General features: G+C 39.7%; 2 protein-coding genes across 3 annotated transcripts; one reads left to right on the top strand and one right to left on the bottom strand.

Annotated features, from left to right (window-relative positions):
• Positions 1–469: 469 nt before the first annotated feature.
• On the bottom strand, positions 470–5,807 carry LOC104415949. Of its 2 annotated transcripts, XM_010027373.3 has the most exons (4): positions 5,436–5,807; positions 5,192–5,315; positions 4,103–4,174; positions 470–2,779 (listed from the first exon to the last, which is right to left on the bottom strand). In XM_010027373.3, the coding sequence occupies exons 2-4, from the start codon at positions 5,217–5,219 to the stop codon at positions 681–683; spliced, it is 2,199 nt and encodes a 732-aa protein (XP_010025675.1). In that variant the 5' UTR covers positions 5,220–5,315; positions 5,436–5,807; the 3' UTR covers positions 470–680. The 2 variants fall into 2 exon arrangements, with proteins under 2 accessions (XP_010025675.1, XP_039156881.1); XM_039300947.1 differs by lacking the exon at positions 5,436–5,807 and having other exon boundaries at positions 470–2,763.
• Positions 5,808–11,537: 5,730 nt separating this feature from the next.
• On the top strand, positions 11,538–27,304 carry LOC104415950 (probable manganese-transporting ATPase PDR2). Its single transcript, XM_010027374.3, has 22 exons — positions 11,538–11,801; positions 12,194–12,456; positions 13,045–13,137; positions 16,019–16,215; positions 17,728–17,800; positions 17,997–18,169; positions 18,257–18,428; positions 19,209–19,313; positions 19,389–19,499; positions 19,599–19,685; positions 19,771–19,953; positions 20,251–20,301; positions 20,383–20,508; positions 21,232–21,311; positions 21,659–21,767; positions 22,064–22,192; positions 23,136–23,201; positions 23,297–23,368; positions 23,772–23,923; positions 24,646–24,754; positions 24,833–24,949; positions 25,775–27,304. Exons 2-22 carry the CDS (start codon positions 12,208–12,210, stop codon positions 26,888–26,890), a joined length of 3,570 nt encoding a protein of 1,189 aa, XP_010025676.1. The 5' UTR covers positions 11,538–11,801; positions 12,194–12,207; the 3' UTR covers positions 26,891–27,304.
• The last annotated feature ends 358 nt before the right edge of the window (positions 27,305–27,662 follow it).

The following is a 27,662-nucleotide window of genomic DNA, read 5'->3' as shown; positions in this document are numbered from 1 at the left end:
GCATCCCTTTACTTAACCATTAAACATGTTAGTAGTTTTTGATTTATTTTGTTATCTTAAAAATATCATAAGGGATTTCCCTAACACAAAGAAATGGTGTTTCCCACCCAAAATTCAATATATCCTTCTATCAAAATGCAATTTGCCCTCCCCACTAACAAAACAAGGTCATGTGGGTTTGTTGTGTTTCATTGCTTACATAGATCATGACTAGGGAGTTTCGGTGCTTATATATCTCGCGTTCAAATAATGTGTATGGTCGCGAACGAATGGCTGTCATGCGGTCAAGCATTCCTCAGCCCGGCCATCAGAGTCGGAAGGTTTTGACAAAAGCATGTGTGGCTCTCCATAGACTGCAAACTAGTTACTTCCTGTGCTTAATTGGGAGTCGGGACTGACCTTAAAGGGTCAGTATACAAGACACTACTAAAAGATTAGCAAGATCCCCTCCTTTCCATCAAGCACTGAATCTACTAATTGAACTCAATTACAGTCGAGATGCATTTACATCATGTCCAGTACAAAAAGGAATCACGCAGCAGAGACACACGATACCCTTCTCCAAAATACCGAAAGCAAATTTCACCCCACTGCTGTTACGGAAACCCAAAACTCCCCATCTACAGATATAAGAATGCACGTCAAGAGTTATGAAAAAACTCGGTCGTAGTTACAAGTCCTCATGTTATTGCCTCTTCAATTTTTTTACCTCTATCTGTCGAGCCATCAACAGCTGCGCTCAACCTTTTGAGCCATATATCATAGTCAACAGGGTATGGTGTTCCGCAAAGGCCATCGACATAATCTGCAAATGCCTTGAGAAGAGCTGAAACCTCACCGAGGTGTGTCTGGATTGTACGTCTTGCCCAGCTTCTTTCCCTCCACTGTAGAGCCGATTCGATAGAATCCTGTGGGTCCATGGTTCCCCCGCATATGAAATAGAGCAGGTAAACAAGGCTCTCAGCATCGGATGATGGACAGAGCTTTCCATGCTGCAGAGCATGAGATGATGAAAATTGCAAATTTATCCCAGGGCTATCCCTATCTTCCAGTACGGCACGTCCCCATGATGTGAGAATATTCAACTTCACGCCCGAGCCATGGGTATCGGTCACCCGGATGACATTCTCTGAAGAGATGTCACCATGCTGAATATTGGCCATAGCTGCACTTCTCAGAGCGGCGAGGCAATCTCGGCAACACCGAACTGCCTCTTTGGCAGCAAAGGGACCGTTCCGAGCAACTATGGAGGAAAGTGGCTCCCCAACTGGACGGGTCACAAGTACAGGCGTTCCACACCAAGGGTGGTCGCATCGGTCCCCTGGACTCTGCTTTGTGCATGGACCTGAATGCAGAATACGACCAGATGCAATTATTTCAGGCAAGTATTTGCTCGACACTCCCTGCTGCTTTAAAGTGTTTAACACCTTTGTCTGCCTCTGTACTAGATACCACAAACTCATATCCTCCCAAGACGGCTCTAGTCTGGATGGATGAGCGCCTACATATAAGCTCAGTAACTCTGTCGGATGATCAACAGAAACAGCATTATACAGAAAATGATTGCCACCGACAAGTGATTCCTGTATTTGAAAACTTTTAGGTCCCTGTTGCTGATCATCTAGGAGCAACATCTCACCTCGCTTTATTTCGAGATGCAGTGCATGCCTTCTTAAAGACGGAACCTCTTGCTCCTCAACTTCGGCAATCTCTCCTTGATTGCTAGCTGGTTGGTAAGGTACCAAAGCTCTGTCATTCTCAAGGGCTCCACACTCCATCCTTCGTTTCTGAACACGAAGGTGATGACCAGAGGCCAAGTGATCTATTGATTTTCTCGGTGGTCCATTTGACTGGACAAAGGAGTAGAAAATGGCCATGATTATTTGCAGAGTTCCCAAGTCTCCCCAATTTGGATTCCCTAGCTTATTCCATATCTTGTCAACAGGGGACACACAAATTTCAGAATGATTCTTGATCCACTCGGCTGCGGCTTGATATGGATTAGATGGAGTTGACTCGAGTTTGCCAAGGTCACCTCCAAGCGTCACCACTCCTCCATAATTCGAATCAAGAACCAAGACGAAAACAGAATCGCCATTCACAGTATTAGAGTTGCCCAAACTCCTAGAGACAAGAATGTGAAATCCATAAAAGAGGGCTTCACAGATAGCTCTTGAAGATAATCTCAACTCATCACCTGCTAATATATCCAGCTTATACAAGACAAATACCATCACTTGATCCCAGTGCACCTGTGAATCTCTCTCACTTCTTGATATCAAAGCTAAACCGCAGAGTTCTTCGAGCTTTCCTCTCGATATTGCCTTTTCTATCGTGTAGAACTTAGATCCAGGACGAAAGGGACAAGATACAAAGCATGGCAACGGAAGGCTTTTATGCCAAAATGTGCGCCATAAACCTTTCACAATAGCATGCAGGAAGTCCTCTAGTGCAAGATACTCATCCTCCTTTGTATAGTTTGGAGCATAAGGTGAACGTGGCAAGCGCCATAGCTGCTGTAACAATACCCCCTCCAAAGCCAAATCCAGCTTTTGCAGTTCATCAATCTCAAAGGGAGCCGGGAAAGACTGCTCCATATTCATTGGGTCTAACTCGTCTGAGAATGAATTCTCCGAAACCCAATCCTCTAAACACTGGACAAATAATTCCAGGTCCACAAGTTCTTTTCTATAATCCTTTAGTCCCTTGAATAATTTTCTGGACATAGGCACGGATTTACTTGAAGCTGAAACCCCAGACACGCTGTAAGCAGAGAAATCTGCATCATGCACAAAGGGTTATCCAGAAGAGCAGATTTTCTACTTCTTTTCTATAAATCACGAAAAAGCCTTTTGGATGAGATTTTCGTTATTAGAATTTAGACACATGGGACGGACTGTGCTATGTAGATGATCCAGCACACGGATGTGCTGACTGGATATTAATTGTAGAATATCTAGGACCTTCTATCAGAGCTTAGTGAACATGGATGTTACTGGTGCGCCACTATTTTCTCCTGCATGCTATAGTAAGAACTAATCTCATGCACTTGAGATAAAGATACACAATGTTTAGATAAGTTAACCTTTTCATCCATCATCATTCCGCTATGTCCTCTCCTATTGCATTGACTCTATCAATGCCCTTTTCTCGGCTTTCTCTTACCAAGCATGTAACATATTTGTTTGAATATAGTACAGGATCTCTGGCATATAACGGAAGTATAACATATTTGTTTGAATATAGTACAGGATCTCTGGCATATAACGGAAGTATCTTGATAGGCAAAAATGAACATGGCAGCTTTAATGACATCATTAAGAGGACACTGAAGCAGTTTTATGTGGGAGATTAAAATTGTCCTACTTTATGTTCTTCTGCAATAAGAAGAAAGCCAAGCCATGCTGAAAGAGTTTAAGTTGCCAGGGTAGTTTAATTGAGTAAATTAATCGATAGAGAATTTCCCCAGAACTGAGGTGAATAAGTAAATTGCCTCTCTTGGTTGAAATCTGCACGTTGAGAAATTTATGGTGCATATTTAGATAAACAATGGCAATACATTCGTCTTTTGAACCTTGAGCCTAACTAGAATTGCCAAATAGCAGATTCTCCCCAATTTTGATTGTGCTACCAGGCAAAATGACATCTAGTAAGCACCATTTTAGGTTGAAGCAATGGAATCTATATCTAGAGGACTGCTCCAGGAGCATAATTGTTGACATAAAGATGATTCTATGGATGCTCATGGAAGAAAAAGTATCTGCAGAGTTTAGGTCTATACAAGAAAGTAAAAGAAACTTCCTTGTCTTCTTTCTTTCCTTTCTCCCATGTTCCTTATTCTCTTGGGATATGGCATCTAAGGTAGTCTTGGCTTTCATTCATGTTATGTGATTTTCAAGCACCATAAAATCTTCTGAAAATTAAATGAGCACAACAATGTTGTAGCTATCGGGCATTGTTTATCAAGTATGTGGTAGCAAGTTGTAGAGCTAAAACAACAATGGCATGGAGTAGCATGCTAGCACCAGCTTAATGTCATATTCAAACAGAAAAGACATACTTAAAGGAAGGGGGGAAAAAGAAAAAATCTGTAGTAATTTACCGGAGTTTGACTTCCTGAAACTTCCATCCAAGCTTCTTGCGGGGGATGAACCAAAATGATTTTGGAGGAAACCTGGATTCATCGAATTGTAAATTTTGAGAACTTCTGGGTATGGCATTTTTAAACAAAAATAGAGAATCCCATGTCAAATTCCATTCTAAAAAACTTCAAAATTGGTTCCCACTTCCTCTTCCCCCGAAAAATGGCAATTGGAGAGGGAGAGATCTGAAGGGTGGGATGGAAGAAAAGATTAAAGGAACTAGAGATATTTCAAACCTTGCGCTCAGGCTAACTTATATTTTTCTGATAATTTGATGCAAGATCTTTAGTGGCGATGTCCTTAAGGTCCTAGACAGTGTTGCGACACTCTATTTTACTTTTCTTCATTTCATGAGAACTGATAAATTGAGGTAAATTTATACGGTCAACAAGGACTCAGGATCTTCCCAGATGAGAAATGACTGCTTTCTTCGGCCGTCGGTAAAATGGTAGTGAGAAAAAAATCCTAGTTTCAGTAACTGCAAGCTAGATCTGAACTTAGACAGACTTAAATAAAGCCACATAATTCAACCTTTGTTGTTTTCCTTTTGCCAAAATTGCATTCGCGTCACGAACAACTTGTTCTCGGAAAAATTACCATAGACAAAGTGTTGTAGAGTCACTCGGAAGGAAAAAAAAAAGAAAAAGAAAATCCAACTTTATTGCAAAAGAAAAGGATCAAGAAAAACAGAGAGGTCCATGATCCAGCGAAGCAAATGAACGGGCGAAGAATGTGTGATGCAGAATCTGCCAACATTCGAGATACAGACCCTGCATTTTCTTCTCATTTCCGGCTACCCACTACACGTTATTTTAATGGGAAGGTAAGTATGCAATCCGCATTGTCGTCGCCGATAAGGAGAAACATTAAAAAAATGGTACATTATTCCGAATCAAGGGAAAAACAACAAAGCAAACTGCGAGGCCGTGTCAGCACACACGATGGTTTGGTGACGAAACGGTGAGGCGCGACTAACTAACCTCACGGTCGTTGGAAGTGGAGGTGAGATAATGGAGGACAGAGAAGGAGAGGAATGAGCATTGGCTCACCTAATTTCATGTTGGATGCTGAAGGCATGGCGATCCTAAACAAGGCAAAGCGCTCCCTGGACTCCGGCAATCTCGATTTCGGAGATCATTTTGGGAAGAATCGTCGTCCTCCTCTCTCGTTCCACTGAACCCAGAAAAAAAAATGGAAAATTTTAAGCAGTGGGGTTGGCAGAGAGGTAAACTACGAGATGAAAAGTGAAGGGCACGCCCCAAGACAGAATCTTGGAGAACGCAGGCAACGTACAAGCAACAATGCGCATCGAGAAAAGGGATCGTCCTGGCGCCCCCTTTTTGTCTATCTTCCTTTCTGGGTTGTGTGTGGTGGAAACTTCCGCCTCTGGGAAGGAAAGAGGGAGTGTGAAGGAAGGGGGGAGGCGTTTCAAAAGGCGAAAGGAGGGGAATGCGTCACGAGAATGCAACAGGAATTCGTAAGGAAAAGCGACAAAGGACGGAGCGAGGAAAGGGAGGAAGAGAACAGGACGGCAAAAGAGGGTGATGCACGAAGGCTGAGCTCTGAACTGAGCTGAACTGAGGAGGTGAAGAAGGAGGAGGAGGAGGAGGAGGAGAAGAGTTTCTCGGGTTTCGCTTTATGCGTGCGGGGGTGCCTGCTCGACTCGAGTAGCCCCTCTCCCCACTCTACTTACTCTTTTCTTACGACAATCTGGCAGTTGGTCGCGCCCCAATGGATTGACCACCGCTGCTTTTCTGTCGCGCGTGTTCCCTACTTGCTTTGCTCCATTTCCCCTTTTCGCCCCCCCACTCTTCTCTCTTTCCTCTCTCTTCTTTTATCCTCAGCTTTATTGGAGTGGGGAGTAGGAATAGTAAAATCGTGCAATTTCGCTGCTTTGCCCTTTCCATAATTAATAAGATTTGGTCTTTGGTTCCCCCCGACCAGGCCTTTTTTGTTTCCTTAACTAATCTCTTGATTAGCGCATTATAATTATGGACTACGTCCTAGTATTGTCATAGTTCAAATGCAGATCACATCTGTACCTATAATCTACAAATCAAACACTTGACTGGAATGAATTTCTTCTGTAATTAAAAATGGCAAGAACATAAAATTAATTGACTATCGGAAAGGTACCTACTTTTATCATTGGGTCATTTCTAACCCAAAATTTGTAAATATTAGTAGAAGAACATGTATATTTATGCACATATGTGGATTTTGGCACACACTTTCTTTCTTCTTTTTTGGGTCAAATATGAAGCATTGTATTCATTACTCACGTAGTACAATAGAGACTGTATAAGGGCACGCACTTTTGTACATATAAAGAAATGTGCATATATTTTTTTCATTACGTTGTCGCTCAATTAATAGATAAAGTATTCATAACGAACAAACAATATCATTTTAGTTATGCTCAACAATTGTGGCAAGTGGAAGAAACGAGTAAAGGAATCAATCATTTCACAACCGTCATTTTGTTTCGCTCTAAACACTATTAGATGATTTGGCTCATGGTGCTGTTGCTTTTATCAAATAGGCATGTAAGCACCATGTGCTGCGTCTATAACACCTCGCGATTTAACGAGCCATTGTGGGAAAGAAAGGTGACGGGGCTCAAAATTACTCCATCAATATAAGCACATGCCTCCTTTGCGGACAATTGAAATTTATGCCAAATGGATCCAAACTAACAATCTTCAATGATCGAGTTGGAAATCCCAAGTGTTAAAATTATCGTGTTAGAGATAATAAGAGATTTTTCTAGGATAATTTTTTTACATCAGAGATAGTTATAATATTTATGTTGACTATATGTATCTCTAAATATTACACTTATATTGCATGTATATCTCCATTTGATTGTGCATATTATGATCAAGATATTATCTTAGAATAGTTATATAATAAAGCCTATAAATAATATTCTTCATTAACATACATATTGAAATATACAGAAATTTCTCAATTCTACCTTATACTTCTTTATTCTGCGTTAATAATACACGTCGAAAGAAGCAAGTTGCTTGAGAACCGGCCGTGGAGGCGATGCCGACCTTCACGTTCGTGAAAGTGGGGGGGGAAGATTGTGGACAAGGTGGTCAGAGCAAAGAAAGATGATCTTCAAGCCACTGCTTCGAATTAATCACACGGGTTCGCAATTTGTCATTGAAGGAGGCTTTGGAACAAGCCGAAATCTGCAGTGATATACCAGAAGCGCTAGATTTTATGTTAATACTCTATTGTCCGCAACAGGACTTTATAATCATAATGAATAATTTTGAGGAATTGATGGTAATTTTTGGAAAAAAAAAACTTATTTTAACGAAATTCCTAATTATCTTTTAACATATTGGATATAAATTAATCTTCGAAGGCAGATCATTATAATGATGAAAGACAAAAGTGTTTTTCTTCTAGTGGGATATAATAAAAACCCCCCATTCCCGTCTTTGGAATGATGGTTGCGTAACTCATACTGAAAATCTCGCATCGATTTGAGACTTGATAATGGCCAAAACAACATCACATGCCAAGTGTATCCTAAAGAGCGAAAGGAGTCGGCTTTTAGGCATGCGAGGTCTCTCCATTCCTTTCCTTTTTCTCCCTCTCTCTATCTATCCTCCTGCCTCATCAGTCATCATGATATGATCCTGTCAGTACGCATGAAATTGAAAAAGAAGACATGCTTGTGAGATGGCCATTCGACCCGACTCGCTTGACGCTCAAGCTTTGTGCTCCTCCTCGCATAAATCCCGCCCCACGTACCCGCTCTCGCATCGTGCACTCGAATGCTGGTTCACTCAAGTGCTCTTAACTCGAGAACACCTGGACTTTTCCAATTCGATCATCCTATTCTTTTCACTTGAACCCATTAGGCCTTCTAGTAAATCTCATCATCTTGGGCATTTGATATGGCACTCCAGTTTGACCACGTGAGAGGGTCGAGGATTGGTTGTGCTCGCCGATACCAGACAAGGGTGATCGGCGAAGAAGGGGCGAACAGTTCCAATTAACGATGTAGCCAAGTCGAGCCGAGCCAATACGGTGCGGAGCTTGACTGAACTCGCACAATAGACGCTCAAAACTCGGCCCAAATTCGGTTAAGTTTTTGCTCAAGCTTGATTCGCTATAGAAAATCTAGATATTCAAGTTCAACTTGACTCCCTTACAATATCTTTATTATTTACAAAGGAACTTGAGCTCGGGCTTGATTTTTAAATATTTTGCGAATATGGTTATATTATGTAACTTCTGGGATTCTACGTACATTTTTATTACTATTAGATTTTTCTGAAAAAGAAAATAGAAAAAGAGAGATAGGAACATGATTAGGTTTACAAGCTTATCGAGTCGAGAATTAGTTTAACATGAGTTAATTAAGATAAATATTAAAGGGATAAGTGTATTAGAATCTTAAAACTTATTAAGATAGTGCAATTATTTATGAAACTTATTAAATTGGTGCAATTAAATCATTTCGTTAATTCTGTCCAACTTGACTAATGAAAAAGACTAACAAAAAAGACTAAGGTTGTTATTCTTTTTTTATTTTCTCTCTCCTATATAGCGTTGATGTAGCTAAAACATGAAACATGAGACTAAAACGGCATCATTTTTGTTTAATTTTAACCAAAATTTAATTCAACTTAGATTGAAAAATAAGCTAAATAAATAAAACACAAAAAAAGTAGGCCCCGAGGGCCTAGCCCCACGCCTAGATTTGGTCAGCCCCAACTAAGATCTGGTGACCCTCGCCTACGATCAACAAAGGTTGTCGGCTATTGGCCAAGGCTTGGCACCATAGAGATGAGGGCATGTAGGCCCTTGTCGATTTTTTTTTTTTTTGTGTTTCTTTTTATTTTTATTTTAAATTTTAGCTTACTTTTTGATTAAATCTAAATAAATTGTCATTAAAAAATAAGATCAAATCAAAATGACGTTTTAGCATTATCTTTCATGCTTCAACGGCATCCGTGCCACATAAAAGAGAAAAAAAAATAGCCACGTTATTATTTTTTTTTTTGTCAATCATATTGGACGAGATTAATGAAAAGATTTGATTGTACTAATTTGATAAGTTGTAGATCTTAATTGCACATTTTTAAAGTTATATAACTTAATTGTATTTTCCCGATAAGTTTTAAGATTTCTATTGTACTTATTCCAATATTAAAATAGCCCCAGCTCAAGCTAGAGCGCAGCTTGAAATTAAATGAGTTGATCTCCAAAGTTAGGTTGGTCTTGCCCTAACTTGAAATTAAATGAGTTGATCTCTAAGGTCAGGTTGGTCTTGCCCTAAAATGGATTGCCATGTCAAACGACACTCGTACCAAATTCCTCGCTTTAGTTATTTTATACTCATGGGGTTGTGCGTTTGTGTCTACATACAAATATATTATATATATATATATATTTTTTTTGACTCAGTAACCCGCGCATCGTACCTACACTGACCTCGAGGCCTGGGGTGACAGGGGTAAACCTTGGGGCCCACGGGAGGACCCACCACCCCGTGGAACGGTAAGACGCCAAGCATCTCCGCGGAGAGTCGAACCCTCTCCCTCCTAGAAGGGGTCGGTGGTCCCCCACGGTGGGGAAGACTTAACTAGCGGAGCCACCGCGCGCCGATGGTTATGTATATATATTTTTTTGTGCGGAGGAAACGGCTTGCTCCCGACGACACGCCCGTAAACCCCTGGTGACACTTAAGCGGGAGGACCCACCACTCATGAGTCACACTTAATACATCTAAGCGCCCTCTCGGGTTTTGAAACTTTCACCTCCTGGTTGAGGATCGCCAGGCCTTATCCAACGGAGCTACCGCGGCCGGTGGTTATGTATATATATTTGTTTGTTTTTTTTTTTTGGTGTCGGAGAACCGGCTCGCATAAATGACAACCGCGCCGTAAACCCCTGCGTGACACTTAGCGGGAGGACCCACCACCCCCGAGTCACACTTAATACACCTACCGCCTCCCCGGGTTTGAACCCTTCACCTCTTCGTTGAGGATCGTGATGCAGAGTCTTAGCCGGAGCCACCGCGGCCGGTGGTATGTATATATATTTGTTTATCTTCCTTTTCTCTAAAAATCTATGCCTATGGTTCCTTTTCCGAATAACTAATGTGTAGACAAAAATCCTTGCCCATGTAGTAACCAAGAGAGAACAATTAAGGTGAAACTAGAATTTTGAAATATAATTTCTTCCTTTTACTAAATTAGTTTTCTTAAGGGATATATGCATTGGAAATCCTAACATTTATCACAAAAGTGTAATTGGCTTCTAAAACTTATAAAAAGTGCAATTATATTCTAAATCTTACCAAATTGGTTTAATTGAGTTCTTGTGCTAATTTTGTCCACTTAGATTGATGGAAAATATTGATGTATCTTTTTAAATATTTTCTCTCTCCTACACGGCGATGACATGACTTGAATTCTAATTTATTTAACCAATATATTAATCAAATAAAATAAAAAAATTATTTCAAAAAAACTAAAAAAGGGGAAAAAATAAAGGTGGCCTTGGGCAAGGGCGATAGCCAAGGGTCAACACCCTCATTAAGGGCCATCATATCCCCATTGCCCATATGGGCAAGGGTTGCCAGCCTTTTCCAGCGACGAAAGTGGTAGCGAGGGCATCCGCCCTTGACTTTGCACTTTTTTGTGTTTTTTTAATATTTTTATTTTATTTAATTAAGCTTATGGTTAAAAATTAAAATGAATTCCAAAATGATGTCATTTTATCCTAGCGTTCCACACGTTATCAACATGTAAGAAAGAGAAAACATTTAAAAAATAATGTTAACATTTTCCTTTAATTTATATGAACAGAGTTAATGGAATGACTCGATTACATTAATTTAACGAATCTTAGGACTTGATTATATTTTTTTATAAGTCTTATAATTCAATTGTATTTTTATGACAAGTTTTAGAGTTTCTACTTAACATATCCCATTTTCTTAATAATAAAGTGTCGATGTAGATGTTAAGAGAGTTTCCTTCCTTCTTTTCTTAACATTATCCCATTTTCACCTCCGTCGGCCTCTCGGTGACTGGTCGCTGACATCGACAGGGGCTTTGCACAGCCTTTGGTCTAACTTTGCGCGTGTTATTTTTTTTAGCTTTTTTATTTTTTAAAATTAATTTAGTTTGTATTTTTCCAAAATACTTTTTTCCTAGGAAATGTCTAATAATTGTCACATCATCACCACTTACGAAATTATTAAGATAAGAGTGTCAGCATTTTCTATCAACCTAAGTAGACAAAATTACGAAAATATTTGATTAAACTAGTTTGATAACGTAGGATTTGGTTGCACGATTTAATTATATTTGGGGAATAAATGTTAACACTTGTGTCGAAAAAGAGAAAGGGGGGGAGCTAAAGCATGAGAGGCCGCTTTTTGTTTCCGTAACTCGGGGGAGGAGGAGGAGGAGGAAGCTCTCTTGGCACAGGGAAGAATCGCGACTTTAATATATGCCAAGAAAACCGAAAAGCAAAGCGAGAGAGAGGATTGAGGAGGAGGAGGAGGAAGATCGAATCCTTCTTCTTCTGCTGTCGCGGAACAGAGAGAGCACACCCACACTCCTCCTGATCTGATCTTAGGGTTTCTGGATCTCTCCTCGATTCTTCCAACCTGCGAATCGCGTACGCCCCTCTCTCCCTTCCCCCCAGTCCCACTTCGGTTTTCACTGCTCTCCGCTCTTTCGATCCCACCCGGTTTCGTTTCTTCCGAATTGCTTTTTGTCGCCGTGCGCAGTTCCGTATATGCGATCGGCCCTCCCGCTTTCGCTGCCGATTCTCTTGTTCTTAGCGCTGCGTGTGACCGAGATTTGATGCCCGCTCGATTCTCTCGTTGGGCTGTTCGGTGCTGTAATTCTTCGTTTTATGTGGCAGTTTAGTTTGCTTCCGATTGAATGCTGTTTTGGTGGAGGACGACGGCGGGATATTATTATTATTGTTGTTGTTTCTTTTTTTTTCCTGTTCTGTGATGTCCCTTCTCGGTCTCTGTGGTGATGGGTTTATCTCTGTTCGCTCAGCGGCGGGATCGGAGATGTCGAGATTCCATGTGGGCGGCAAGGTCGTGGAACATGTCGACTTGTTGAGGAAAAAGCACTGGGCTTGGCGTCTGGATGTTTGGCCTTTCGCCATTCTGTACGTGCTCTGGGTGACTGCGGTCGTCCCTAGCTTGGACTTTGCGGATGCTGTGATTGTACTTGGTGGCCTTGCTGCTCTTCACATCCTGGTCGGGCTTTTCACGGCTTGGTCGGTTGATTTCGGATGCTTCGTCCAGTATAGCAGGGTAAGTGGTTAGTTTTATGATCTCATGGGGACACTGAATTTGGAAAATCGTTGAGTTACTTAGTGTTACCGACAGCTCGGGATAACATTCAATTGCTTCTTTTGTGATATGAGTAATGTAATTCGACTGTGCAAATCCTTATTTAGTCACTCAGCGCTGACCGTAGCTTTCTGTGGATGGACACTTGTATGTATATTTGCCTTTACACTGGATGTCTTTTTCTTCCTTTCTTCTTCTTTGTTTGTTTTTGATTTTCTCTTGAGAGAGCATTTGATTTTTTTAAAGGAGAGAAAATTAATTTGGAGCTGAAAATAAACACACATGAGGACCTGTTATTTGTCTTCATGCACTTTTGCGGTCGCACATACCATTGTAGGGCAATTATGTGCATACACATGCGTTGAAGGTAAATTGAGGGGGGGCTGGAATGCTGTCTAGCTTATAAGGAGCTTTCCAACTTCTTGGAACTTAAGTTGGGTTTCACATGATCAGTGCTCTTTTCTGGTTGAAAATTTGGGTTTCAGTTGCCTTTGGTATGTGTTTTGGACTGATTGATTTTGTTATTGGTGATTCTTTCGATGTCTGCAGGTAAATGATATACATCATGCTGATGCGTGCAAAATAACTCCGGCGAAGTTTTGCGGTTCTAAGGAAGTTGTTCCGCTCCATTTTCGGAAACTAGTAAGTTAGAATCTTTTTCATGTAACCATTGGATTTAGGGATATGATAGCTAGTTTATAGCTGCGATTATTTTCTTATGAAATTATGATTATTGCTTACTAGAAGTGGATGTTGAGCAAAGGATGGACTGTTGAAATAGGTGAATTGTGCATCGTGATTTGAATAGGATCTCGACAATGCAGCAGGGGATGTGAAAATCCCATGAAGTGATAATACACGTCACAAGTTGGAAAAGTATGCAGGAATATATCAATGTCGACATACTTCTAGTTCTACTGACATCGGTCGATATCATCTACATCTGAGAAAATATAAAACCAAATTAAAATGCCATAGCTGGGGATACTTTTATGAAAATTTTACGGTAGAAATAATGTTACAGCGGATTCCAGTATGCTGGTAGAAGATTAAAAAAATCACTATGATCCTCAAAGAGCATCGATGATAGTTTATGCTTTCTCAATGCTTCTTCTCTTAACTGTATTGGTTTGCTTCTTCGGTGGGTTGATGAATCGAGGAAGATGCATCTCAGGGTGCCTCAACCATGGTCTTTACTCAGTCACAGTAGGGTGTTTTGGGAATGGCTATCCCAATAGATGCCTGGTCATCACTAGTTAAGCAATTTTAGGCTCTTGAATAGTTTTTGGGTTGGCAATTTCGCACACAACAAAAGATCTAGTTGAGAAAGCTTGCATTTTCTCTATACTTGATGTGAATGCACTTTTTGTGCATTAAATACGCCTCAACAACTGGGGCCCAAGGTGCTTTTGGACATTTTTCTTTAAAAAAAAAAGTGGTTTTTCATCTGCCACTTGGATTTTATTATTCTACGTAAAAAGGAGACCACAGGAGCCATTTACTCAGTTAAAAGTTAAATGTATCTAGGAATTCCTGCACTTTTACCATGTTGACGTTTCCATCAAGCCATCTTCAGCTTGCTATCATTTCTCTGCTTAAACAGCAAAAGATATAGAGAAGGTTGCAGATTCCTTTGTTGTTCCTGTCAAACGGCTTTCTCAAAAATGAATAAGGGACATGTTAACAAGCTACCCATTGGAGTACCGTGTGTTTCATTGGCTTCCAACAGCTGCTATTTTCTGCTTCAGTTTCACTTTTTCATTGGAAGGTCATTTTCAAAACCTTTCAAATTGAGGCTGCCAGACCTCCCATGTTCGACTGTTACAAGAAAGTTCCTCACTTGTCGGTTAGATTTTGGTTACTCATGTTATTCCACGAGGAAATTTGTATACGGTTCTTTTAGTTTCCGTGGAAATAAGGAATGCAGTGGGAGAGGAGAAATCTAATAGCCATAGCCTTGGATGGAACTTTGTTCAAGTTCTCTTAACATTTTCCATCTGAAATTTTATAGAAAGAAGATTTTAGGAACCGCTCCAGAGCCAAGAACTCCCATTTGCAAGGAGCCATATTACGCTAAACTCTTTGCCAACTTACGTCTTAAATGTTCACAAGTTTCTTTATAGAAGGCTGGTGCCTGCTGCAAAGAACAGTTCATAATATGTGTTGTCGCTCGCCTCCTCTTCATTCCTGGATCTGCAGTCCAAATAGGAGGAAGTATATCCCGACTGGAGGTCTTTGAAGCTTCTAAAATATGTGGATTCTCAATCTAATAGATATGAGGAAGTTTCTTCGGAAATGCATAAACTCCTCCCCTTAACCTTCACAGACCGGAGATATAAGAGAGTACCAACATACACGATGAGAGGCCTTTGTATATCCAGTTTGCACATTGGATGTGGATTGCTTTTAAAACGATCGACCATTCCCTGATTAGCATATAGCAATTGACAAGGCATTTCGTAGTTCCATGTTGAAACTATTTCAAAGAAACTCTGAGGTTAGCTTATAGAATCTGCTTTAACCTATTGGTTGGATATTTGGTGATATCAGCAGTATATAACTTTGCCAGTCAAATTGCTGCTGATTTTTGTTTTATTTAGAAGGTCTTTATGATATTTAGCAGCATACTTATCCATGGAATTATCTGGCAGTATCTTTTTTTGCTCTTAGGAAAGATATCATGAGAGAAGTTCATGTTCATGTACTTCTTTAGACAATGAAGTTTGAATACCAACGGAGACTACGCAATAATTGAAATGATTATTGTTTGTCTGTACGGAATTGAACTTGAAGATGGTGGGCATTCGAGACGTAGGAAGTCTTATTGTGGATGGTTAATATTGAATTTCATTGGCAGGACCAGAAAGATATGTTTTGACTTTTGTGGAAGCTGTGTACCCATTAGTTAGAGTGAAAGATTCTGACCGTTTGATGTTCAAACTGGAAATTAAGTCCTACCAAATTCGATAACCCAAAAAAGCATTTTTAACTTTGAAAAAGATCTGGCTTTAATTGTTATCGTCATGGATTAGCGTTTTATGTCCACTTACAAGGAATCTGTAAGACACATTTCTATGTCTTTTAAGGTTGCTTTGGATGTTTGTAGTGGTTTTCAAGAAAGAGGGAGGTTAATGGGTATTCTGAAAGATGCAAAGGACATGATTGTATGCAGGAATTGTCATGAAGGAGACATACTCATATCTCATCCTTGATCTGATGGGTGGAACATATGGTTGTGGGGACTATGAGGGTTTGTTTCATATGTTGTTGTATTTTAAAGCCAGTTGAAGGCATGGAGTTACCACATCAATTGAACATTTTGCTCTAAGCCATGCTATTAATTGGAATGCTTCCATGCTTTCTAGTTTGAAAGTTCTAGAGTGTGCTTTCATTTGTCTCTTTGTGCTTTCCATTTCTTCGGCCAACGTGTCTCCAGGATGCTGTATTTGCTATGAGCAACTTTTCAATGCTCTTTTGTTCTTTTTTACACGGTTTTTATGTTAATGCCTTCCTTGCATGACAGGCAGGTTCTTCATCTTCGGACGTGGAAGAAATTTATTTTGATTTTAGGAAGCAGAGCTTTATATTCTCAAAAGAAAATAATACTTTTTGCAAGCTTCCTTACCCGACGAAGGAAACATTTGGCTACTATCTGAAAAACACTGGCCATGGTACTGATGCCAAAGTTGCTGTAGCCACAGAAAATTGGGGACGTAATGTGTGAGTTGCCTTTCTGAATCTTTATCGAGTTGCCCTTTTGAATCTTGCTCTGTGTGTGTGTAGTTTTGTTTCTTTTATAAATTTCTTTTATGGGAAGGGTGCCATGGGGGGTCGGTTATGCTTGTATATAGCAGCATCATAGCTGCTCTTATGTGAATAAGGTATCGAGGGCTATTCAGGAGCTCTGGTGTAGTTAAACTATGCATGGTTTTGACCTGACAGTGCGTTTTTGATCTTATGACTATAGTGTTCAATCAGTAATAGAGGTCTCGGAATATAAAGCGGCTTAGTCAAGTAATAGAGGACTTGAACACAACACGGTTTACTTGTTCATTCGATAATTTCTAGCTTGTGACTTTTAGCTGCTGGTCTGTGCTCGGACTGTTTTTGCTGGAATGACACTGCTTGAGCCTTTGGTTCTGCCTGTATAGATCACTTTAGACATGAGAAACTTAGGTCCTATTGGATAACTCGTGACATGCTGAAAGTAAAATGTTCAATTTCTAATGAAATTAAGCATGTCTGGTGACACCAATTACTTTGACTTAAGAATTAGATTCAGTAATAAATTCACTAAACACTTTCAGAAGACAAGAGGCTACTAAATTTTTCCAATGAAAGGCCTTTAATGGCATTTAGAATTTTATGCCAATTATTTTTGAATTTTATTATAAAAGCCATTGGTTGTAAATGAGATAAGGTAGGCTTGTTTTTGGTCGAATTCATTGTAGAATGTTCACCAACGTTGCACCAAAGTGGGCCTTAGTACAAATATTCACTTTGGAATTATTGGCCCATTGGATGGAGTTATTAGTTGTTGAGGTGCATGGCTCTGCAAAAGTGGTTTTCACATCAGGGATTACTGGACTTTGAGATGGAGTTATTTGTCTTCTTGACTGCAGGTGCTCAGCCCTTGCTAGAGACAAAATTGGAAAGTTTGTGTTAAGCACTTATCAATCTTTTTGTGCAAATGATTTTTTTTTTTTTTAATAACACTTTGTGGATCAGCTCGTCTTGCTATATTTGCAGTCATATAGCAATTGTTAAGACTCTTAGGTCTTTCCCTCATTTGTCATAATTTTTCTGGATGTCTGTCTGGTGTATTGCTTGTTCAATTGGTTATGGTTAATTTTCCTTTTTGGTTGAATGGAAATGTTTCTCTTGCCATGAAGTAGATGACGATAAATATTCACTATCTTGGGTGCTGTATGGGGTTGGTCATGCATATTTATGAATATAGAGTTTTGGCAAAGGGAGATCAAGTTTGAGCCAAAGAATATCTAATCCTAGCATAGCTTGTACTGTTAACACATTTTATGTGTGTCCTATTGGCTTGCAGAAGAAGGTATTTGGAAATCTATGTATGTGCCCACCCATGTATGCAGATGGAGTTTGAGCTTTGTTTTGTCTGTCATATCAATTTGATGTAAACTTTTGGCCAAGATTTATCTATCAGGGCATTATCTCTAGAATTTTTAATGGATTTATACTCCACTATTTTCCTCTATGCAGATTTGATTATCCGCAACCTACATTTCAAAAATTAATGAAAGAGAACTGCATGGAACCATTTTTTGTGTTTCAGGTTTGTCCTCTCCCTCTTCCTCCCCACCCAACCCCCCTCCTCTTTCTCTTCTTCTTCTTTCTCCCAAGGCACACACAGAGAATTTAAAAAAAAAAAAAAAAAAAGAGAGAAGATAAACAAACATGTACGATGCCGCTGCAGTTCTATTGTGTAGTAGTTGTCCTGTTGTGGTTAATGCAATTACTTTTTGTTGTAGGTTTTCTGCGTGGGGCTCTGGTGTTTGGATGAGTACTGGTACTACAGTTTGTTCACCCTGTTCATGCTGTTCATGTTTGAGTCTACAATGGCTAAAAGTCGGTTAAAAACTTTAACTGAGCTAAGGCGTGTTAGAGTTGATAGCCAGACCTTGATGGTGCATCGGTGTGGCAAGTATGTTACTTCGGCATTAATTGGACTTTCATTCTTGCTGGTTTTTATTATTAGTAATAATAATATGCCAGATGCTTCTGCTTATAGGTGGGTGAAACTCCCAGGGACTGACCTTTTACCAGGTGATATTGTCTCAATTGGACGCTCCTCTGGCCAGAATGGAGAAGATAAGTCTGTTCCAGCAGATATGCTTATATTGGCTGGTACTGCCATTGTGAATGAGGCGATTCTTACAGGCGAGTCTACTCCTCAATGGAAGGTTGTTCTCTTCTCTAGTTGTCTTTATGATCGAATGTAATTGTTATATCATCATTTGCATTATATGTCATTATGTTTGGGTTTTTGCTTGCATTTGCCTTGTGCCCTTTTGTATTTATGGTTTACTGGAGGATACAGGTCGAGAATTTCTTCAATGATGAGCAAGTACTCCTCCAATCCTATTTCTTGGTTTTATAAAGTGCCTTAGGCAGTTTCTGCTGAATTTCTTCAGGACTGCTATGACGTGTGAAATTGGTTCTTTCTAATTGAATTTTAAGTGTAATATCTGAAGATTGGTTGATCTTAATAACTAAAGCAAGACTATAGGCTGTGAAGGTTTAATTAAATATAGGTAGCTATTTATCTGGGTTGCAGACTTGCAGCTGCTTGGGGGTTTGGAATTCTGTGTTTTGCTAGTCTTCCTATATTCGGTTTGAAGTGGAATGCTTGTTTGACCATAAAAAAATGCTGACTCCTTTCAGTCAATTGCTGACAATGTATTATCATCTTTTCTTTTTATCTTTTGTTAATGGAATCAGAAAGATGTACTTTCATTAGATACATATTTTATGCAAGGATGATAACAATAGAACTTCAATTTTGTTGGGATAAATTTTAGGATTATGTCTTTAAAATGTCAGAACTGGTAATTGTGTATGGTAGTTTGAGGATGTAATCATCTGTGAATTAGCTGCATTCTGATGGATGATGGAGATTGGAGCACTTCTGTGTTTGTACTGGAGTTGAATGCGCGTAAAGTTTGTTAGCTATGATTGGGCAGGTCTGTGTAGTGGGCAGGGGTCTTGAGGAGAAGTTGTCTGTGAAGCGCGATAAAAGCCATGTTTTGTTCGGTGGGACTAAGATACTGCAACATACTCCGGATAAGGTAGTTTCTTCTGGGTCATTTGAGTTTGGTTATGGTGAAGTCTTAGCTTACCCTTCTCTTCTTTTATTCTGTCAGGCTTTTCCACTGAGAACTCCTGATGGCGGTTGCCTGGCTGTTGTTCTGAGGACAGGCTTTGAAACAAGTCAGGGAAAGCTGATGCGAACAATTTTGTTTTCCACAGAGAGGGTGGGTTTCTGAATTTCAATCCATCTCATAGGATTGAATACTTTGTGTAGTATTGTTCTTGAAACATTTGTTGAGATGAATTATTTATGCATATTGCAGGTAACTGCTAACAGCTGGGAGAGTGGGTTGTTCATATGTTTCTTAGTAATATTTGCAGTAGTAGCAGCTGGTTATGTACTTAAGAAGGTAAGGAAATGCTTGTCAACTTTATGTATTTCTGGTGCATGTGGATCTTATTTATGTGGATGATATTGTTATTCTATTGGTGTAGGGATTGGAGGATCCCACCAGGAGCAAATATAAGCTTCTCCTTAGTTGTTCACTCATTATTACTTCTGTTATCCCTCCTGAATTGCCAATGGAGCTGTCGATAGCTGTTAATACATCGCTGATTGCACTGGCACGCTGTGGGATATATTGTACCGAACCATTTCGGATTCCATTTGCTGGGAAGGTATGCAATTCCCATTTCTCCTTTGCGAATTTTTTGTTTTAATGGGCTAGAAGACAATCAACTATATGGATCATCTGACTGCTTGCGTATGCATCAAGGGGCACAAGCAGATTGTCATGCAAAATTTGATCCTACTATGACAAGTCATAGGTGTAGGAACTTAGATCAGGATTTTGCATAGTTCTTGTTTAGCCTGCAGCATTGCTTTTGGAAGTGGTGCTTTGATTAGCGCAGGAAATCTTTTGACAGATAATATAAGATTTCTTTTTGTAATTTCTTAAACCTTCTACCTTGCAGGTTGATATATGCTGTTTTGATAAGACTGGAACACTTACATCAGATGACATGGTATATTGAAGTATTTAATGAAGACTTCGTCATTGTTTGAAAAGTTATATGTTACATCTTTGCTGTTTATTCTTATATCAGGAGTTTTGTGGAGTGGGTGGATTGTCTGGGCAAACAGATTTGGAATCTGATATGTCAAAAGTGCCAGTTCGTGCCCAGGAAATTCTGGCTTCGTGTCATGCATTGGTCTTTGTGGACAACAAGCTGGTATGCTAGTAGAGATCGATGATGTACCTTTTTGCTTATTTTACTTAAATGCTTAAAGATTGCCTGCTCATTCTGAGGTTTAAATGTATGGCATGCAAACCAAATACATTATGTTATGATTTTTGACCAGAAGTAGTCCTTGGATTTGTTATGTCAGATAAATTATCTCTTCATTTTACTGGTTGGAGGAATTTTGTTTGGAGGATAGGTTAGTTGACTTCTAGCGATACCATCCTTTGCTCTTCTCTTGTTCTTTTTTCACCTGAGTAGATATTTGATGTCCTTGGAGAACAGGAAGAATACTTGAAGCTTGTAAATTGTTTCAGTAGATCTTTTGTCGCCATTGTGTGGTATTTGGATAAATTTTCTTTCACCTGAAGTAAGCCCATATGAGTATCTTAGCTTTCAGAAAGAAAAGGTCTATAGGAGCATCTTTGGTTGAATGAACACTGCAATTCTGTGGATATGGATAGAGATGGCAAGAATAGGCCCCCTGAAGCATAAGTGACTAAAATAAAAATGAGTACATATATATATATGCAGGTGGGCTAAACCAGTGCCCTTTGCTCATGTTAACACTGTCCAGTTAATGCTACGCGTCCAATTGTAACCCCCCTCCCTTTTCTTTTTTTCTCCTCCTCTCTTTCTTTCCAAGGGAGAAGGTCAAAAGAAAATGGTGTAATCCAATCTGTATTTCGTTTTTGTGGTTCATTGCAACTACAGGTAGGAGATCCTCTTGAGAAGGCTGCTCTTAAAGGAATAGACTGGAGTTACAAATCTGATGAGAAGGCCATGCCGAAGAAGTGAGTTGAGTTTTGTATTGGTTTGAAATTTCTCGTGAAACCTTTTTTGGAGGAATTGATTTCTTGAACATAACATGATTTCAAGCTATTGACAACAGTGAGAAGTCTGGTGGACTTGCATATATTAAGCTCATGGTTTTTGAAATTAACATGGATCCTATGATGTATCTGATTTAGATGGTGATAATGGTCCAGTCATATCAATAGATTTTCACTGAAATAGATTTATTTGACAGAAAAAGTGAATCTGTCATCTGGTTGAGCATGTCATTTCTTGTACTTTATCTGTTCTTCCTTTGATTCCCATGCAGATATTCAGCCTTTACATGGTCTCTTTTCTTATGCAGGGGAGGTGGTCAAGCTGTGCAGATTGTTCAGAGACACCACTTTGCCTCCCACTTAAAGCGTATGGCAGTTGTTGTTCGGATTCAAGAGGAATTTTTTGCTTTTGTTAAGGTATTATTGCTCATGGATTCAATATCCCAAGGACTGTGAATGTGTGCTTATAGAACAAATTTGCAAATTAGATTAGCTGCACTGACACCATTGTACAGGAACCTCTTTGTCCACTTAAATTTTTTTTCTGCCAGGAAGATAAATAGTATATTGGAAAGAAAATTGTGCTTTCCTGCAGAGATTTTTGCATTTTTGGCTACTTGAAGATCAGTGTTCTTCCATTCTCAGCCTATAGAAATGATATAGCATGCTGAGAAACTTGAAGTTGATGAATCACATGCCTCCTATTTGTTTAGGGCGCACCAGAAACAATTCAAGATAGACTGGTTGACTTGCCATCACATTATGTGGAGACTTACAAGAGATACACACGTCAAGGTTCTCGTGTACTTGCCCTTGCTTACAAGGCACTTCCAGACATGACAGTAAGTGTTATTTTAGCTCATTTGCATGGTTCTTATTTATTTCTTTGTATCATATATACGATATACTCACTGCTGGGGAGTGAAGCTTCCTATGAGCTGCATTTGAGTTGTATAAGTCGAGGGTTAACCAATTGGAACCTGAAAACTGTTTTGTTGTACGTACTTTCTATAAATGGTTCAGCTTCATTTGAACCAACTTGAGATGTGTACTGGCTAAATTAATGTATGGAAAGTTTCAGTTACTTCCTGTAGCTGAAGACTGATTTTTTCCACTTTAATATTGTTTGTAATATTTTATGGGTACAAATATGAAAGAGGAGGAAATTAAGGAGGAATTGGTGAATGGGAAAAGAAGAATCCTCATTTAGTTTCACAGTTATATCCCTAATCACTTTGATCTCTACTGAACAAATTATTATGAAAGTTCTGGAAGCTGATCTCGATGAGAATTCTCCATTTAATTCTGATTTCAGATCGTAAGCTTTTGCCCTTCATCCCGATTTTTCTTTTGAATAAGGAAAGGATTCTAAGCTTTAGAATGAGCTAAACATTAAAACAGTCAAAATACATGATGAAGATTTCAGCCTGTTGAGGTTAAACCATATCATCAAGCACATATACCCTAAATCTTACCTTCCCACCGAGTTAAGTTTCAAAAGCGTATCTGCAATATGCATCTTTGCGTTTGTTGAACCATGCATGAGACTGATTTGAGGACCATTAGTGGGGTCTTGGCTCATCATATAATTTGTGGCTTTTTGAAGCATGTCAATCTCATTTTTGAAGAGGAAGAACAATAAAAACTCCTTGCTCTTTAATACCTTGAAAGAACTTCTGTTGCTTGTTGTAAACGCTTTTAACTTGCTTCTATCAAGCCAGAGTAGCGGGGAACGTGTTTATGCAGTCTCCGTTTCATGCTGATTGTCCTGTTAATTGTGTGAAGGTTAGCGAAGCGAGAAACTTGGAGAGGGATGTGGTGGAAAGTGGTCTGACATTTGCTGGTTTTGCGGTAAGCAACATACTTCTTCCTCTTCTTCTTCCTCTATCACTTACGCTGGTTTATGGTGACTCCTTGCTTGGTTTTGTCTATCTTTTGCATCGCAGGTATTCAACTGTCCTATCAGAGCAGATTCAGCCACGGTTTTGTCTGAGCTCAAAGAATCATCACATGACTTGGTTAGAAATGCCTCTTGTTAGATATTGAATTATGACATTTATCAAATGCTTGTAAGTTCAACTTAACTCTAGCAGTTGAGCTATAATTGGCCTTCTATGAAGGTAAGGAAAGGGTAATTTGAAAATGGTTGAGACCCAAATGATCTATTTAACCCATATTCAGCCCCTTCCACGCTTATACAGTGAATGTCATTGCATACCCAAACTGACTAGTAAACACATACTCATCACACCTAGTATTCTTAATTACATTGAATTATTGCTCCAATCCTTTAGAAGATAACTAGTACGCTGCATCTAGTCAGATTCTTTGATCGAAACTGATTTAACATAAAGTCTGCATAAAATCTAGATCTGCATCCTTGGATTGGTATATTGTCATTAATGTTGTTCTTCTTTTTAGGCAATGATTACTGGTGACCAAGCTTTGACTGCTTGTCATGTTGCTGGCCAAGTTCATATCATCTCAAAGCCTGTGTTGATCCTCACTCCTGCTAGGAGCACCATGGGCTATGAGTGGATTTCACCTGATGAGATGGAGACGCATCACTACAGGTAATCTACCTGACCAGTTTTTTCATTGTTTCACCTTGTATTTGCTACTGTGTATCTGAATACTATGTTTCATTTGATCATTGTTGCTGTTGTTGCTGCTGGTCCTTGTCTGTCCTCCTGATGTTGTTCTGATCATACTTGAAGTTGATTTGGTAGAGTCAATAAGCATTTCTAACTCATGTAAATGGATGAAAATTTATCCACTAACTTACTAGTTGAGCACAAATTATCCCCATGCATTGCTCACTTGTGTCAAATTATAATTCCGCCAAAAATAGGCGGTGGTAGAGCAAGCGAACAGAACTTGACAAAGTGGAGAAGAAACATTCCATCATTGCTGATTGATGCTGACTCTTTAAATTCTTCTTCTTCTTCTTTGTCTTCTTCCTTCCTTTTGTCTGTGTGGGTGACTCAAACTTGATGCCTTCCATCCTTTTTCTGTTCGTGGTAATATGCTCTTTCCTTTTGCCATGTATTCAATTTCTATTAAGATTGATGTTTGTTTTCCTCTGCGTGCATAGACATGTTAAATGCACATGCACATGCTGACACATATGCATGTACGTGTATAGATTTGTGTGCAGTGATGGTGTGTGGAATTCTGTGTTTAAATGATATTTTTTCCTATAAGAATCTAATGAAAATGGATCTCTGTTCTTTTCATTCAAATGTGAAGTTGAATTTTGTTTCTCTTTCAACTGAGAAAATGTGGTTCTCTTCAGTGAGAATGAAGTCGAAGCTTTGTCAGAGACCCATGATCTTTGTATTGGAGGTGACTGTATCGAAATGTTACAACGCACAAATGCTATTCATGTCATCCCCTATGTCAAGGTACCACTTTTTCTGTGAATCTGTGGTACAACTTGTGCATCTTGTACTTATCTAATTGCATCTTGTTATTTGTCTCAGGTTTTTGCAAGAGTTGCTCCTCAGCAAAAAGAACTCATCTTGACCACATTCAAATCAGTGGGAAGGATGACATTGATGTGCGGAGATGGCACAAATGATGTTGGAGCTTTGAAGCAGGTAGTGTACTGTTCGCTGATCTGATTACTTTCTAGTTATTGTTTAATGTGCATTTTCACTGGTGGTATTTAGAGGGGTTGACCCTGATGAAGCAGCACGATATACTGCGACACATCAGTCTCATCTTGATTTTCAAACTCGAGGCTAGATACTCTACCAAAACTCAATAGAGCTTGATGTTTCATGTTTGAGCCTAAATCAAATAACTGATATCCAATTCACAAGCTTGGCTTGTCTCGTTTCCCATGGTCAATCTTAACTTTTTGAGCTAAAGCCTCAGAAGCTTGAGATTCTAAATAAGCTAATATAAAATATACTTGGAGCTCTAACTAAGCTGATTGGAAAATTCAATTAGTACCAAGTCATAGCCAAGACCTGACACATCCCCAAGATGCTGCCTAAATTGTTAGAATTCATTTCTTTCTGCGGTCCATTTCAGAGTTGGTACTTGAAATAGAAGTCTATATTCCGCTTGTATCTTCAAGAAAAAAAGAAACATTTGACTGGATAAGCTTGGTATTGCCTTCACCCTATCTGTTGTTCTATGATCTGCTTTTGAGGTTCTGCTTCAGTGGGGAAAGAGTTAAATGAAAAGAAAACTCTCTCTCTCTCTCTCTCTCTCTCTCACACAGAGGCACAGTTACACATTCCTTGTGCACAGAATCCCCACCCACTTGCACATCTTGAGCCTTGTCCTTCCTATATTTTAAAATTGAATCATTCTGGTTCTCTCTCTTCATTTTGTAAATGTGTTGCAGCTGCTTTTGTTTTACTGTTTTGGCCTTATTTACTATTATTTTATTAGTTTGTTTTATGTCTCTCTAGGCTCATGTGGGAGTTGCTCTATTAAATGCGGTTCCTCCGCAGCAAAGTGGAAGTACTTCCAAAGAGTCCTCAAAAGATGAAACTTCAAAGTCTTTGAAACCAAAGAAATCCAAGGTTTCATCTGAATCATCAGGAAAAACTGTAAATGTGAATGGAGAAGGTTCAAAGAGTAAAGCTGTCGCAAGGTCAGAAACAGCAGGTCAGCCAATTGCTAATCGTCATCTGACTGCTGCTGAGGCCCAACGACAGAAGCTAAAGAAGATGATGGATGAGTTGAATGAGGATCCTGATGGTCGTACAGCTCCTGTTGTCAAGCTTGGTGACGCCTCAATGGCATCACCCTTTACAGCAAAGCACGCGTCTGTTGCCCCCACCACTGACATAATTCGTCAGGGACGCAGCACCCTCGTCACCACGCTGCAAATGTTTAAGATACTTGGTCTGAATTGCCTAGCAACAGCATATGTGCTGAGTGTGATGTATTTGGATGGCGTCAAGCTCGGTGATGTGCAGGCTACAATCAGTGGGGTATTCACTGCTGCATTTTTCTTGTTCATCTCACATGCAAGGCCCCTCCCAACTCTTTCAGCTGAAAGACCTCACCCTAATGTCTTCTGTGCCTATGTCCTCCTCTCCCTCCTGGGTCAGTTTGCGATCCATCTGTTTTTCTTGATCTCTTCTGTGAAGGAGGCTGAAAAGCACATGCCTGAGGAATGCATCGAGCCAGATTCCGAATTTCATCCCAATCTGGTGAATACAGTTTCTTACATGGTGAGCATGATGCTCCAGGTGGCTACCTTCGCCGTGAATTACATGGGACATCCATTCAACCAGAGTATTTCTGAGAATAAACCCTTTCGGTATGCCCTTTTGGCTGCTGTTGGCTTCTTCACTGTCATCACGTCTGATATATTCAGGGACTTGAATGACAGCTTAAAATTGGTGCCTTTGCCACCTGGGATGAGGGATAAGTTATTGGTCTGGGCTCTTCTTATGTTTTTGACCTGCTACTCGTGGGAGAGATTGTTGAGGTGGGCTTTCCCTGGGAAGATTCCGGCTTGGAGGAAACGACAAAGGCAGGCCGCTGCTAATATAGACAAAAAGAAGCAGCTCTGAGGGAAAGACCTGCTAGCGTGAAAGGCATGACCTACACCAGTCACTTGGACATATAGAGTAGATGGCACAACTGAAAACACTGGAGAAGTTTGATTGGCATAGTTATGTGCCAGTTTTGTTGCCCACACAAACCCTATAGTTTCTCTGTAATGTGGTACAGAACATTTTTGGATCTTTAATGATTTTTCCCCTCTAGGAATTCCCTCCAATTGTACCTCACTAATCGACAGCCACGGTGATTCATGGATGATCGCCCAAACATGAAGAGGATATGGGCTCTTTTCTTCTAATCGTATTGTTCCCTTTTTATATTAGGCAAGAACTGTACTTACAGGATATGTGGTCACTTCTGAGTATAATTACACTTGATATGCACATTTCTCACATATCAAATTAAAATATTCGTGATTTTCTTGGTGACCTTTTTAATATAAATGCTTTATTGCGAATATAAGGTGAAAATACGTGGGTGATGGTGTCGTGGAGTCGAAGAGGGGGTATGAACCTCTTATTGGTTTCTGGGAGGGCCTGGTCTCTGAGAATACAAGTCAAACAGGCGTTGCACAGCACGAGCAACCAAGAGGACAATTATCTGATGCTGTTCTGTCCATCTTTGGTTTTCTTGACACCCTCTTTCATGCATCGACGATTGAATATCTGTTCATGCCAGTGTCTGTGGTCACGTGTGATTTATTATGATAATTGATCTCTCATTAGACGATTGTGCCAGATTAGCATCTAATGGATTGCAGTGTTGGAGATTCCCTACATA

This window comes from Eucalyptus grandis, chromosome 8 (assembly GCF_016545825.1).
Source record: "Eucalyptus grandis isolate ANBG69807.140 chromosome 8, ASM1654582v1, whole genome shotgun sequence".
NCBI lineage: Eukaryota > Viridiplantae > Streptophyta > Magnoliopsida > Myrtales > Myrtaceae > Eucalyptus > Eucalyptus grandis.
Note: the sequence above shows the minus strand (reverse complement) of the source record. Positions and strands in the feature narration are given on the sequence as shown.